General features: G+C 51.8%; 1 protein-coding gene and 1 long non-coding RNA gene across 2 annotated transcripts in view; one reads left to right on the top strand and one right to left on the bottom strand.

Annotated features, from left to right (window-relative positions):
* The window catches only part of LOC306639459, a 288,549-nt gene that overhangs the window by 267,313 nt on the left and 6,142 nt on the right, over positions 1-15,094 (bottom strand). The window lies entirely within an intron of this gene.
* On the top strand, positions 4,064-13,948 carry ACCSL (1-aminocyclopropane-1-carboxylate synthase homolog (inactive) like). The gene is made up of 14 exons (XM_079102855.1): positions 4,064-4,592; positions 5,724-5,783; positions 6,149-6,219; positions 6,566-6,635; positions 6,856-6,922; positions 8,008-8,105; positions 8,320-8,397; positions 9,099-9,199; positions 10,261-10,350; positions 11,030-11,075; positions 11,174-11,315; positions 12,475-12,617; positions 12,707-12,860; positions 13,849-13,948. The coding sequence occupies exons 1-14, from the start codon at positions 4,080-4,082 to the stop codon at positions 13,929-13,931; spliced, it is 1,716 nt and encodes a 571-aa protein (XP_078958981.1). The 5' UTR covers positions 4,064-4,079; the 3' UTR covers positions 13,932-13,948.

The following is a 15,094-nucleotide window of genomic DNA, read 5'->3' as shown; positions in this document are numbered from 1 at the left end:
CCCCGCACCTCTCAAATCATGGCCTCCCCAGAAACGGAACAATTAGCAACGGAACAATTAGCAGCTCATTTGCATAGTAATTGGGTTTCCCTGCTCCAGCCGGTCTCAGTGGCTGCTAAGTGAGAGTCACCTGGTGCCTTGGGTAAAGCACACAGGCCTGGGCCCTGCCCTCCTCCAGAGGGCCTGGCCTGGTGTTTTATGAGATCTCCAGGTGATTCTAACACCCGGCAAGTTGGAGAACCATGGCTTGAGAACCATGTCTCTGTAACGGAGCAAGGAAAGGCATTGAGGTAATAAGGATTCCCTGGGGAGGGGCCCCAAGGGAAGATGGATCTTATTATTACCCTCGAGGCCACCTTGTGCTTAAAAGCAGAGCTGCCAGGGCAAAGCTTGAGGTAAGCTTAGTGAGAGGAGGGCCGCGGCGGGTCCCAGCCCTGATCTGGCAGGGACTCTCGACCAGAGGAAGGATTTCAGGTTGGCGAAGAGCCACGGTAAGCGCAGGTGGCCGGGGGGCTCAGGCCTTGGGCTGGGCTGTGAGGGGCTTCAGACCAAGCTGGCCTGGGGCCGGGGCTCCGTTCCCCAGGGGGCGAGGCCTGTGCACTGGTCCAGGAAGAGGCCTACGGGGTGGCCTAGAGGGCACTGGGGTCCCGCCCAGCGGGGCTGGCGTGGAGCCCCCCATCACTCGGGGCGGCTCTGACGATTCATCTCGTTCTCCTGAGCCTCTGGTTTCTCGTCTGCACAGTGAGGCCACTGGTGGTACCTTCCAAGCAGAGCTATTTGGGAAATTAACTCGGGCGGTGCCTGGGGGGGTCCTAGACCAGAGCCTCGCGCTGGCACAGTCACGAGCAGGAGGCCAGCCTGCTCCCGCCCGTGTTTACCTCCTCCCAGCTTCTGCAGGTCAAGGCCTGTCCCTCAGTGCTGGGCAGAGGGCAGCAGCCGATGGCATCCCGAGGCACTGCTGCCAGCTGCCATGGAGGCCCTGAGTGCCGACTGGGAGGCAGACCCCAAGAGGCCAAGGAATATGGAAACCAAGGAATGGCGAGAAGGTGGGAGGAGAGGGTCGTGCACCCCAGTAGAGGCAAATGAGGGCTAAACGTCAGGGGCACCATGGCCTTTGCGGAACAGCGTCTCTCGTGATGGGCCCTTGTTAGTGCATTACAATCGTACGGAGTCCGGGACTCACTCTGACATTCTTCCTCCATTGCAGTCCCCAGCACTGCGCCTCGCCCCCTCCCCCATCTCCTTCCTCTACCTTGGCGTTCCCTTATGAATTTGTTTAATGGGCTCATTATGGTTTTGATTATGCATGAGAGTGGAATTCGCTGTGGTGGTCCTACGTGCACCTGGCAGAGCTGGGTCGATTTCTTTCTGTAGCCCCCCTCCTCTCCCCTCCCACCCCAGCTCCAGCCCCTCAATCCCTTTCTCTACACCCCTGTTCTCCCTTCTATTTCATGAAACCCACTTCTTAAAAAATCCCTTATTTCCCCTCTAGCTTCTGCTAGAGAAGAAATAGAGAAGCATTCGACCCTTGGCTTTCTGACTCTGGCTTTTACTTTTCCTATAGAAAAGGCAAGTTTGGGCAGAGGTCCAACTTCGACTTCCTCCTGGCCTCCCCGATACTCACTTCCTTTCCAGAAAACATATTTTACCAGGAAAATACATGTCTTTGAGTTACCTACTGTGACCCCCATTTCCTGCTCCGTCATCCTGTTTGAGAAGTTCTCTTTCTAACTGCTTTAAATACCCTCCCTCCTCGGGCCATATTGGCCTCCAGCTTCCCTGTCCCATCCCGATTGCCCTTTCCTGTGTAGCTGGGCTCCTGGGCCGAGGGCTGGGGAGATGGGACAGGTTAGTGGGGGCTTGGTGATGGCAAGTACTTCCATGAGAGCCCCTGAACTGAAATAAATGCTTACCTCCTAGGCTCACGGGCAGGCCAGGCTGATGCTACAGAGCTGCCCAAAGAACTGTCTTGTCTTTGATTTTGTTATTGAAGTGATGAAGGATGAAGATGCTTAATATGGGAGTCTGGGCCTGGGTGAAGGCCGAGGCCCAGGGTGTTGATAAACTCCTCCCTGTTGTGGGGCCACTGCCGCCATCTTGGCCCTTTATACTAGTCTCCTCAGGTTCAGGGATGAATGCTACCCCTGGAAAGTTAAGCCAGGGGAGTCCACCTGGCCCCTGGAGTACCTCTCCATGCTGTCCAGGAATCCTCAAGGACGTGAGGCTTGCCTCTCTCCAGAGTTGGGAGCCCCACCGAGGTAACCCCTTCCTGTGGGAGAGGGAGTTCTGGCCAGCTCGTACCTTTGCTCATGGAACAAAGGGTTCGTCTAGGCGTAGACACTCAGTAGTCCACATGCTTCACAGTGTGTCCCCTTGTGATGAACAAAGTTCATTGTACACTGTTGCCAGGGTTGGCACCGTGAGCCTTGGCACAGCTTGTCCTGTGGCTTCAGCAGCCGTTGTTCCATCTGCCATGGCCCAGGTCCTCGTTCTGGGCTCCTCTCTTCACTGCCTGGCCGTGCTTCTCCTGCTCATTAACTGTGTCTGTCCCCTGTGTGCCAGGCACTGTGCTAAGGAAACGACGCTGAGGTTGATCTGGGCAGATACTGAACAAGTAATGATATTGAGTGTCGCAGAGGAAACGAGCAGGTTGCCATGGGAACATCTCAAGCATTTAGTACTTTGAAGTGCTGGTGCTGTAAATCTGCAGAAGCAGCAATAAGGTTTTGTAACCAGGGAGGAATGTTAGAAAAAGAAACTTGGAATTGCAGCATTTGGTGGAAGGGGCATAAGTCTAGATTTTTGGTAATAGGGGTCTTGTTATCTGATGATACGGACATTGTCTGAAAGAATTAAAGGCAGCCATTGGCCTCAAGTTGCCTTACCTTCTAGGTTCGTATGATCTAATTTATTTTATTGCTTCTTTGAAGCTATAAGAAGGCGTATTTTTTGGATAACCTGTATATTTTTCATGTTTTTAGAAATAATATCAGTTTGAACAGTCAGATATTTTCCAAGTATAGTCTGGGGAACTTGTTGGAGATGAGGACTCTCAGGTCTGACCCCATATATACTGAACCAAAGTCCAGTGGTTTGGCTTCACCCTCTGTGGTCTGATAGGGCCTCTTAGTGATTCTGGTGGACTTAGAGTTTGAGAAGCATCCTCCTAGGCTATGGTCACTGGTGATGGTTCCACAGGGGCCATCGCTAAGGCAGCTTCTCAGCAAATAGGTTGAAGACATTTACAGGAAGCCACACAAGATATCATGGAAGGACTGGGTATCTGGTCTGGCAGCCTTCAGGGGAAACGGGCAAAAGAAGAGCTGAATTTCCAGAGCAGGGGTTGGCAAACCTTTTCCGTCAAGTACCAGATGGTAACTAGTTGAAGATCTGTGGGCTGTGTGGCCTCTCATGACTATTCAACTTTGTCATTTGCAAAGGCAGCCATAATCAATACATAAATCAACAAACATGGTGTGTCCCAATGAAACTTTAGCTACAGAAACCGGTGACAGGCCAGATTTGGCCATCAGACAATACCCTACTGACTTCTGTTTTAGCAGAGTGATTTACTGAGTTTTTTTTTTGTGTGTGTGTTTTTTGTTTTTTGTTTTTTGCTGCTGGGGGTGGAATCCAGGGCCTCACACATGCCAGGCGAGCACTCTGCGACTGAGCCACATCCTCAGCCTTTATTGTTTTTAGACGGCAGAATCTGTTTTTTGCTCTCTAGATCCTGATAAAGCAGGCTCTGCTTGAAGCACAGGATGGAAAACTGAGAGCTCCTGTTCAGTACCTGCTTTCCTCAATGGGCCCTAAGGCACATTCAAATGCCACTTGAGTGAGGTGCACGAGTGTCTGCTTGTCCACTTAGGCATTGGCCTTGAATGAGCAGGTGACTTCCTGAACCATTCTAAGCCCGAAACCGAGGCAGAGGTAGGAAGATCCAGTGACGAGCTTGAGATGGGGAAGTTCCGTGCCCACCGAGCCTGGACCCGAGGCAGGGAGACTGCTTCAGTGCTTGTCCTCTCTTTCTTGTAGGTTCCAGTCAGGCTTCTGAGGACAGCAAAACTCCCTGGAATATGAGTGACCCGTCAGATGCTGCCCCCACACCTTGTGACCAGACAAGTGACGCGGGCCTCGGAGACAGGGAGGTCTCCGCTCAGCTGCTGGAGATGATGCTGAACTTGCAGCAGATCATGGGGGATCACTTCATGCAGTTGACAACCAGGCAATGGCAGGGCCTGTCCCTGGAAGAAGAAAAGCACATTCAAGTTATCTGTGAGCAGGAGGACATCATAAACCACACCATGTGCCAGATGATCAGCCTCCTGTGGTCTGAGGCCACCGTTGACCAGAAGCTCCAGGAGTCTCTCCTTTCCCGGGACTCTAGACGTGACGGGCAGAGGGCCAGGGAAGCCCAGGAGGCCTCTAGGCAACCTGACCGGCCAGCTCGACAAAGCAATTTTGAAGCTTCGTTTGTCACTCACGTCCTGTCCAACCGTGGGGTTGACATCTCTGTATTTTACCAGTCACACTTCCAGGACTATAATGCCTACCAAAGCGACAAATACCACGAGGAGAAGAACCCTTTGGTAAGAACGGGGGGCAGCGTGAGAGTCCCAGTCCCAACAACACTGTCTGCCCTCTCGCCCTCATTCCGCACCGTGGGCCCTGCTGCCTCTTACAGCAAGGCTGATGAGGTGGCGTGCCCCAGAAGGCTGGAGAGCTGAGGTCTGGGTCCCTCCACCCCACGGTCTCTCCCTAAACTCCAGCACCTAACCACTAGGAGTCGGTCAGTCTCGCTGGTCACAGTGGGAGTGAACCTACCATTACGGAATGTGGCCTGGTGGTGGATGTTCCCGGCCAGCAGGGGAATGGACGTGGATGTTTCCCAGAGCCCTAGGGGCTCTGCTTCAGGTGGTCTGGGAAAGCGTCTCAATGGCTGACCCAGCCAGCCGTGTTGGGGTGGTCTCCCAGGAAGGAGCAGCATGATGCCTCACATGCATGACGGCCTCACAGCAGGAAGGGCTCGGAGCGACCGGGAAGGAAGGCCCTGTGGCAGTGGTAGGGCCAGTGAGTGCCATGGCAAGTGGACAGGGGTGTGAAGATGTCACTCTGAGGGTGGAGACAGAAGGTCTCCAACAAAGGAGGTCACAGCATCTCTCCAGCCAGTGGTGAGGACGGCACTAGCCAAGCTTTCCCCTCTGTTCCCATCTCAGGGAGGTGGACAGTGGCCATCTGCTTTCTGAGGGGTGAATTGGGTGTCTCCATTGCTCTGTGAAGGGCTGCATCGGGGCCCACGGGGTTCAGGGTCCAGGCCCTGGGGCAGGCAGGTGGCACTCGCCTGCCACGCAAGTTCACATGGCTGGTAGACGGCTCAACTTTTCTCACCTTCACTTTTTCCTTGGGGATCGCTTAACACCCTCTTCTCAGAAGTTAAGGCCACTCACATGAAGCACTTAGTCCAGCAGCTAGCACGTGGTAACTCAGTGACTGGTAGATGGAGAATAATACGATTATCTCTGTGGCTCTGAAGGGTGACATTTGTAGGCTGTAAGATTTGGGGTCCTTGGAAAGGTCTGACACTTAAAGTTGTCAAACACGGACTGAGTTGCCTCAAGGGGCAGCTGAGTCTTCCCTTTGAGCTCATCTGAGACGTGAGCATGTCTGCAGGAGTCCTCAGAGTAGGAGGAGGGCTGACCTCGGATCCCTTCCACCTCCAGGGCTTTCTTAACCTTGGTATCAGTGAGAACAAGCTCTGCACTGGCCTGATGACCCAAAGGGTAAGTCGTGTTCCAGGCTGAGCTGGACTCGCCCCTTCAAGGCCTAGTCTTCTAGCATGTTCCTCAGTCTCATGTGGGTGATGAGAAGAACGCAGGGAAAGGGAGTGGACGGAGGGCTTCCAGAACGGCACACCCAGCTCCTGGCCTTGCTGGCTGTCCAGAGTCGGGAGCTTTGGGGTGGGGATGGTGTGGCACGGTCTGTGCCAAATGGGGCCTGCGTTCACCAAGGAGCATGCAGCATTTATTCCCACCCTTCTCCTGGGAGGCCACAGAAGTGCGCAGCGCACACTCGCGTGCAGACTGGGAGCAGGCCGAGGCCTCCTGGGCTTCCCTGGTCGGCTGCTCCATGCTCTGCTCGTCAACAGCTGTGTCAGAATGACATGAACTGCATTGAGGAGGTCCTGCTGCAATACCCCGACTGGAGAGGCCAGCCATTGTAAGTGACCTCCACACCCAGAATCTCCTGTCCACGGCACTGTCCTCAACCAGGGAGGAATTCGAGGCACCATATTTATGGTTGGCTGTCTTCATAGTTCTCTGATAACAGCTTCCAGGAAATGCCCAGAGAGAAACCTCAGCAGAAGCAGCCTGGTGTGTCCACTAGCCTCGCCTCAATTCAAAATCCAACTCTCACCCACTGTGACCTGGGGGAGGGCGGATGGCCTTGGTCTAGAACCCTATGAGGGTTCCCTATGAGGTTGGACTGGGTGGTAAAGATCCCTTTCAGGTTGGACACTGTGTTCATTGAGAGAGCCTGACATCTAGACCCTGAATGTCCACAGCCTGCGGGAAGAAGTGGCTCGGTTCCTGACCTATTACTGCAAGGCGCCCACTCATCTTGATCCAGAAAATGTGAGTCAGCCTTGGGGGGGGGGGGGCGGCATTCTTGGGGGATCCTCTGCATTATCTGGGGAATACGGGAGAACCAGTGGAGACTGCCAGGGCAGAGTAAAGGCCAGTGGACCCCAGCTGAGGAGGCTCCTGGTGCCTGACCCTTAGGGGGTGGGAGATGGCGTGGCCACATCTTCACCTTCTTACACGGGTACTGCTTTTTTTCCCCCTCTGCCTTCAGGTGGTGGTTTTAAATGGCTGCTGTTCCATCTTCTCTGCCCTGGCCATGGTTCTCTGCGATCCAGGTGGTGAGTCAGTGGGCTCTGCTTCCCTCTCGGTGAAATACTGGCACGTGGGCAGGAAAAGCCAGGCACTAGGGCTTAAGGAAGAAGAGCATCTTGATGTGAGTTGCTTCCCCCAAAGAGCTGGCACTTCTACGTTGGCTGTTATTATTTCTGGGGAAGCAAGGGATTTGGATTCCTCATTTAATATGGAAAAGAAACACAACAGTCCTCGAGGAGGGACACCTTGGGAGTGTTGACAGTGGCTGCCAAGTCATCATGTTCGTAGCTGGACTCGAGAGTAATACGGGAGCCCTGATGACGGGCTTAGACTTCATAGATCCCCCACCTCCTCAGAAAGCGCCAATTATTTCTGAACCACATAAAGCGGAGGTCTGTTCTCAATCTCCCTTTTGGCACCGCCCAAGCAAAAGGCTCAGGTATTAACAAGCTCTGGTTACATACAAGGAAGTGTCCAAGATGAAAGGCTTGGGTCCTTGGTTAGCTCATCGAGGCCAAAAGGATGGGGAGAAAAGAACGGAAGAGGTCACAGGTCCAGATGACGGGAGAACTTCTTGCACGGACTTGTTTGGCCTGGAGCACACAAACTTTCCTGATGACCATGTCCATCTGCTAGTTGACCCAGCATGACCCATGTCCCCGATTCTGAGCCATTCACAACAATGACCCTTCCTCTTCTCCTGGTCTAGTTTCCTTTTGGGTGGTGAAGTAGTTTTCTTCTCCAAATTATGTCTGTAAGAGTAGATAAACTTCGCTGGGCATGGTGGCACATGCCTGCAATCCCAGAAACTTGAGAGGCTAAGGCTGGAGGATCATGAGTTCAAAGCCAGCCTTAGCAACTTAGTGAGGCCCTGTCTCAAAATAAAAAGGGACTGGAATGTTACTAAGTGGTTAAGCACCCCTGGGTTCAATCTCCAATTACCACCCACCCTCATTTTTTTTAATGAAGCCCAAGCCCAAGAACATCAACCCCCAGATAGAAGGGACTGCCAAAGTGATGTCTTGTGTAGGTGGCTTTGCTGTCAGCCTGGGGGCCTGGCAGGCTGGCTGAAAGAGCCTGCACTGAGAGCTTTGTCTTCCTGTGCTTCCAGAGGCCTTTCTGGTCCCCACTCCCTTCTATGGTGGCTTCGCCTTCAGCTCCCGCCTGTATGCGAAAGTTGAGCTGATTCCCGTCCACCTGGAAAGTGAGGTCAGAATGGGCCCTTCACGGTTCAGCCCATGGCACCGGCTGGTTCTGGGACGCTTGGGAAGCATAGAGGACCTTACTCCGCACTCATCCGTGATGGTGGGGGGGGGTTGGAGAAATGGGGGTGAAGAAGCCACGTTGCACTGGTTCTTGGGGATGCGGAGTCCAGACCCAGAAGCTTTTCCGTGGGCATTGCTCAGTGGTGGCTTTCTTCCAGATAACTGATGACAACACCCAGCCTTTCCAGCTCACTGTGGACAAGTTGGAGAAAACCCTGCTTGAAGCTAGGCAGAAGGTAAGGAAGGAACCATATTTTCAGGGGGCCACGGCTTGACACGGAAAGGGTTGAGAACAGAGGCTCTGCTACAACCCGCTCATCAAGACCTGGTGAGCTCTAGTTAGAAGAGACCTCCAAATGTCCCCACAGGAGCTGGGAGTCCTGCTCAAGGCAGCCCCAGAGCTGCTGCTTCTCCCACTCTGCAGGCAGTTCGGTAATTGCGGCCTCAAGATCCCGTCTCAGCTTTTTTAGGTGTCCTAGGTTGAATGTCCTGATCTGTTGTCAGATTTTTCTCACAGTGACAAGATATCCAAGAGATAACATAAAGGAGGCAGGATTTATTTTGGCTCAGTTTCACTCCATGGTCACTTGGCCCCATTCTTTGGCCTGTGGCAAGGCAGAACATCGTGGCAGGGGTGTGTGGTGGAGGAAATCTGTTTACCTCATGGTGACCAGGAAGCAAAGAGTCAGGAGGAGACCAGGGTGTGAATATCGCCTTTAAGGGCAAACCCAACAATCTAACTTCCTGCCACTAGGCCACACATCAGAAGGTTCCACCGCCTTCCAAGAGCACCACAGGCTGGCCGCCAAGCCTTTAGAACCTGGGCTTTAGGGCACGTTTAAGATCAAACTGTGATGCCCATAAAGGATCCTTGGCCAAATTTGGGGTAGCTATAAAGGATTTGTATTCCCTTCATTTATGTTTGGGTCCTTCTTAGGAAAAAAAGGTCAGAGGCCTTGTGCTCACCAACCCTCAGAATCCTCTGGGTGACGTCTACTCCCGAGACTCGCTGATGGAATATCTGGAATTTGCCACAAGGTATGGGTTCCATCCCTTGGTGTCCCTGGAAGGGGTTCTTGTCACCCATAGTCAGGAAGGCAGAAAAAGTAATTTACCTAAATATTCTTGGTGCGCATTGTTCAAAGAACAACGTATGTAACCCTTGAGATTGGAATGGAGGCTGAGGCACCCATGTGCTTACCATTTCCGACACTTTTGTCTTTCCTTTCTAGACTTTTCCCGTGTATGGACACCTGTATAGTGGTCATAGTGTAGTGTTGTTGCTTTTCTATTCATTACAGCAGAATCATCTGTTTCCCGCATTACTTGGACTGAGGTGCCAAGGAAGATGCTCTCAGTCCTTGTGAGACAAAGCTTCTTTCTGTAGAATTTTCACGCCCCCTCCTAAGAACACATCAACACCTGTTCTCCCCAGACTTCTGAAATAACCCTATGAGTTAAGGCAGATAATCTTCTGTTTTTTAGAACGTGTGGACTTTTTTCATACTTCAGGACTAACCAGGCCAATTGGTGACAGGGCATAGGGACAGGAAAAAGAAAGCAAGAGTTGTGGGCAAATTCCTCAATGCTGAGTTTAGATACCAGCTCGTACTGCTACTTGGAGGAACTGACGCTACGTCTTTAAACCTTTTCATCTGTGAAATGGTCATGACCACTCACAGTCAGAGCATTGTTGGAGAGCAGACAAGATGGTGCACGGGTGCCCACAGCCCAGTAGGTACCACTACTTGATCCAGACCCTGGCTGGAAACGCCAGATGCTACAGATAAAAGCACTCTGGGACACGGTTTCAGTCCATGGTCACAGACCCCATTGTCTTTGGCAAGACCAGAGACACTGATCTCTGCTTAATGGTTGAAAGGTTAGATAAGATGTTCTCATGTGTCTTTTGGGTCTTACTCCTTCTCAGTACCCCTAAGCTGGGTGTGAGGGGACATTACTGTGCCCCGCGGGAGGCTGGGATGTGCTGCTGGGATGATAGGACCATCTGAGCTGTATCCAGAGAAGGACATCAACGAAAATGAGTTAGGATTACAGTGAGAAGCTAGATCTTGTTCTTCCTCTTCACCCAACTATAGGCATAATCTACACGTGATCATAGATGAGATTTACATGCTGTCTGTGTTTGACAAATCCATCACGTTCCACAGTGTTCTGAGCATAGAAAGGTAAGTTTGTCTCGGCTGGGGTAGGAATGAGGTGCCTGCTTTTCAGGGTGAGTTTATGGGACATCTGCTTAACTGGATGTGTCCTAAGAAGTGGATTGTAAATATGACCAATGTGTCGCTTTCCCGCCCAAGTATCCTCTAGTTCAAATGCCATTTTGCATATAAGCTCTCTTGACCTTTTACAACATACTTTCTACCTTGCCCTCAAAGTCCCACAGAAGGTCCTGGGAAGTAGAACGCAAGGAAAAAATAGACCAAGAGCAGAAATTTCTTAAGGGTAGTATTTGACCCTGGGGACAGGATTCCAACAAAGCAAGGGAAGGGCATGCTTGGTAGAAGGAACAGCTTTACCCAAGTTGGGACAATAAGAAACAGGCAAGCATGTTCTAGAAATAACGGGCAGTCCATGTCTGGAGAGCCAAGCCAGCGTGTGGCTTTGAACCAGGTGCAGAAGAGTCCTAGTTGGGCTGTGGGTACTGCACTTCACTCAGTGGGCACTTGGGCTGGTTCATCTGTTGACTTTCTGGCTTAACTGGGGCAATTGTTTCTTGAACTTGGAGCCCTTGGGCCCTATTATCTAGAAAGGACCTCAAGTCTACTTTCCCCTTTCCACTCATAGACCCCCAAGTCAAATACTTATTTATAATCTTGATTTCCCCCCCCCCCATTTCTTCTCCAGTTTGCCTGACCCCAAAAGGACTCATGTGATCTGGGGAACCAGCAAGGTAAGCCCAGCTGCCCATCCTTGGGTCTGGAAGGAAGGGGATTCAGGAATAAAAGGCAAACAAACCAGACGTTCCTTCCCCTGCTTCTCTTCCTCTAGGACTTTGGCATCTCTGGTTTCTGCTTTGGTGCTCTGTACACCCACAACAGAGAGGTGGCCTCTGCTGTGAGTGCCTTTGGCTACCTCCACAGTATCTCTGGCGTCACCCAGTACAAGCTGTGTCGACTGCTCCAGGACAGAGGTACCGAGCTCCACCCCAGGGCAGCCTCTTGGCTGGACCTCCTGGCCCTGGGGAATTCTGGACTCTGGGGGGGCCTCCGACATGCCCTCCACACACCAGACCCTGTTCATTGTCCCAGGCCTACCCACGGCTCAGTCTTTGTGAATGTCTGTGATCCCTTCCCAGGGTCCTGCTTATCTCAGATTATAAAGGAACACCCCTACTCTTCCAATACAGTTAATCTCATTTTCCAAGGTAGCCAGAGGAGAATGGCCATTTGGGCCAGTTGGCATGCTTAGATCTGGGCCCCCAGATTCACTGTTCCCCTGGGCCTCAAGGGAGTGTCTCAGAGGAGCATCCCTCTTATAGTACCCTGGCCCAAGCTTAGAAGAGATCCCCTTTCTTTAATTGCCCGTAACGTAATGAAACAGATGCCAGACTGGAAGACTTGAATCAATGCCTACAATATAACGAGCCCACACTAATATCCTTAGAGTAGAAGGGTTAGAAAACCATTTGCATTCAGCTTTAGACGGGGAAAATAGAGAAATCCAGCTGGAGGCTTCCTTACACAGAATCAGGATCTTTGATATTTGACAGAGACCAGATCCCAGCCCCCTGAACCCTGTTTCTCAACCTTGGATGTACTTGGAAATGATCTTGGAGCTTAAATACTTAAATACCGATGTATGGGCTACCTCCCTGAAGGATTCTGATTCAGATGATCTAGAGGTATAACCTAGGCATCGGGGCTTTTCAAAGCTCTGTTGGTTCTTTGTGCTGCTAATGCTGAGAACTGGGCTCAAAGCATCCCTGAGCTCCTCTCACCTCTGTTTTGTGAGGTCTAAAGCAGGAGGCAAGGAAGATTTTGAGTAACTGCCTACTTGTCCAGCTGGGGAAAGTAGCATCTACCCCTTCATGGAATACCCTGACTCTCACCTCAGGGGTGTGAACCCAAAGGGGACACTCTCTACTGAACCATTGAAAAGCCCAAAGTCTCTTCCAGAGCCTTCAGTAAGAGATGGGTATGTTGGGTGTGGACACCATCAGCTCAAATATAAGGTAATTCATCTTGGATAGAAATAGTTTCCATGAAGCCCAGGCAAAGAACATTTGGAAAGCAAACCTCAACAGTTGTCTGCATAAGATCTGTGACAGGTCTCTCCCTCCACCCGTCCAGAGTGGATTGACAAAGTGTACCTGCCTGCCAATCACTCCCGGCTCCGTGCAGCTCACAAGTACATCACCAAGAAGCTGAGGGCCTTGAAGATTCCCTTTCTCGATCGCGGCTCTGGCCTCTATGTCTGGGTCGACTTGCGGTCGGTGAGCCCCGGGAGTGAAGACGGGGGTTCTCGGGCGGGCTGACCTGCCAGGGGCGTCTCTGGCTCAGCTCTGTCCTCCGCCCTTGCTAGTACCTGGCACCGTGCACATTTGAGGAAGAGCTGCTCCTCCATCGGCGCTTCCTGGACAACAAGCTGATGCTGTCCTGCGGCAAATCCTACATGTGCAAGGAGCCTGGCTGGTTCCGTGTCATCTTTGCAGAAAATCCCCTTCGACTAAAACTGGGTGAGTGGGGGACCTCCCAGCCCTGGCATCCTTGAGAGACACTCTTCAGCTGTTCTCTCGCTCAGTTCCCGAATCTTCCCCTTCTGTTTCATTTTTTTCTTTAGCAGCCACTAGCTTCAGGCCTCCTGTTTCCATGGTCGTTTCTAATTACACTCCTTTGTAAGCAGGAAGAGGTCTGTGCCTTGAGCACCAATCGATTCATTCATTACACCTTCTGGGTCTGTCTTGCGCTGCAATTGGGCAAGGCGTTGGGACCATAAGCTAATAAGGAGCGGTACTCCTCCCTCATGGAGCTGGCAGTACAAAGGGGGAGACAGACAGGTGACCGTGGGAGTCTCTGGGGGCTACATGGTGGAGAACATGACATTGGAACAATGACAACCTGTTACATGCCAGGCACTGTTCCACCGCTAGGGATATAGCGGTGAGTCATGGGTCCTCACGTGGTGATAATGCCTCTTGGTCTAGTGTGGAAAGCAGACTGAAGACTTGAGGCAAGTAGGGCCAGGTTACAGGGACCCTGCAGGGCACAATATGAGACCCTGCAATTTCTGGCAGGCTAATGATATGACAATAAAGTTCAAAAAGAACCTCATAGCTGGGCACAGTGGCACACGCCTATAATCCCAGTGGCTCAGGAAACTGAGGCAGGAGGATCGCTAGTTCAAAGCCAGCCTCGGCAAAAGGGAGGCACTAAGCAACTGAGACCCTGTCTTTAAAATACAAAGTAGGGCAGGGAATGTAGCTCAGTGGTTGAGTGCCCCCAAGTTCAATTCCAGTACCCCCACTCAAAACAACAACAACAACAACAAAAAAAACGGTAGAGGCATAACAGATTGACTTGGGAATCCATCCCAAAGGAGGGAGGGCTGAAGTTCGGGGTGCCTGATACGGGCTCTGACGGTCCACTATGACCTGGTACCTCTGGGTCCCACCTGAAAACCTACGAAGCCTTTACTTCCTCTCTGTCCCCATGTGGACCCTCTAGCCATGCGTCGGTTCAGTCACGTGCTCAAGGAACAGAAGTACGACTGGATGGTGAAGCAGCTGGAGGACGCGTTGCAGGAGTAGACCCTCCGGCCAGCCACCCGCTCGGGGCTCTGATGGCCGCCTCTGGTCCAGCATCTGGGAGCTCAAACCCAGTGGACTCCCAGTCGTCACCCCTTCAGCTGAGTACCTGCCGTGTTTGGGTGCTTCGCATCTTGTTAGTCCTCCCTGGGCATTGTGTATACAAACTGGTGTTTTTATTGGGGTTAGGGTGGGAGGGCCTACAGGTACCTGGAAGGTTAAAGGGATCTCTTGGGGTTTCTATTGAGATGGGTTTATTTTTATAGTCAATAAATTCTATGTCCTCTCAAATTCATGCCTGCTTTATTTTTTTGTTCCCATTCTTTATGATTCCCTTTGGGGATGGGATAATTTTCTTACTTTTAATATTCTAGTGTAGGTTATAGGTGAAAAATACTGTCTGGGGCAGACCAAAAAATAAGGAAAGACATGACCCGAACTGGTGGAGCATTTTCTAAGTGCTGATGCAGTGTCCCCTAGGGTCCTTGCAAGGTCACAGCTGCTGGCACAGGAGCTGCTGAGAGGCATGGTGGGATGTGCCTGTGGGCATGTCTACTTCCAAATACCAGCGTGCTTACTGGCTTTTGCCTTCCCCAAAAGCGTTTTAGAACAAATCTCTGGGTCCCACGTGTTCGGGCTGGAGTACTGGTGTTCAACGCTGCGGCTGCATCCATGATTGTGGGGTCTGGATGCAGAGGTTCTCCATGGTCTCCTGGATGTCGCCATGCCTAAAGTACCAAAGGGAAGAAGTACAGGGTGTGTGTGGCGGGGGGAGTCCTCCGTCCGAACAGTAGAGAAGCAGCTCAGATTCTGAGAGGCCCACCAATGAGAAAAAAGTTGATGGAAAGGCCTCATGTCTCAATCTTCTTGGTGAAAAGCTTCAGGGGTTTCAAAATCTGGATCCCCCAAAGTTGGGGTATTCCCAGAAAGATGCTTGAAAATGAGTTGAAAGGTATTTAAATTTAGCAGTGAGCTGGAGCAGATCGAGATACATAACAGCATAAGGACTGGCAGGAAGGAGGCTCTCCCCTGAGCCCCCAGTTATCAAGCAAACCACAGAACAGAATGGGAGCAGCAGCAGGGGGAAGGATATGTGCCGGGGACCAGCCCAAGCAGCAGAGTCCAGGGGTCCTTGATGGCCTGAAATGTAAAAGCCCCGAGAGATT

This window comes from Sciurus vulgaris, assembly GCF_902686455.1.
Source record: "Sciurus vulgaris genome assembly, chromosome: 11".
Lineage (NCBI taxonomy): Eukaryota > Metazoa > Chordata > Mammalia > Rodentia > Sciuridae > Sciurus > Sciurus vulgaris.
The sequence above is the reverse complement of the archived record's forward strand: the minus strand, read 5'-3'. Positions and strand labels throughout refer to the sequence as shown.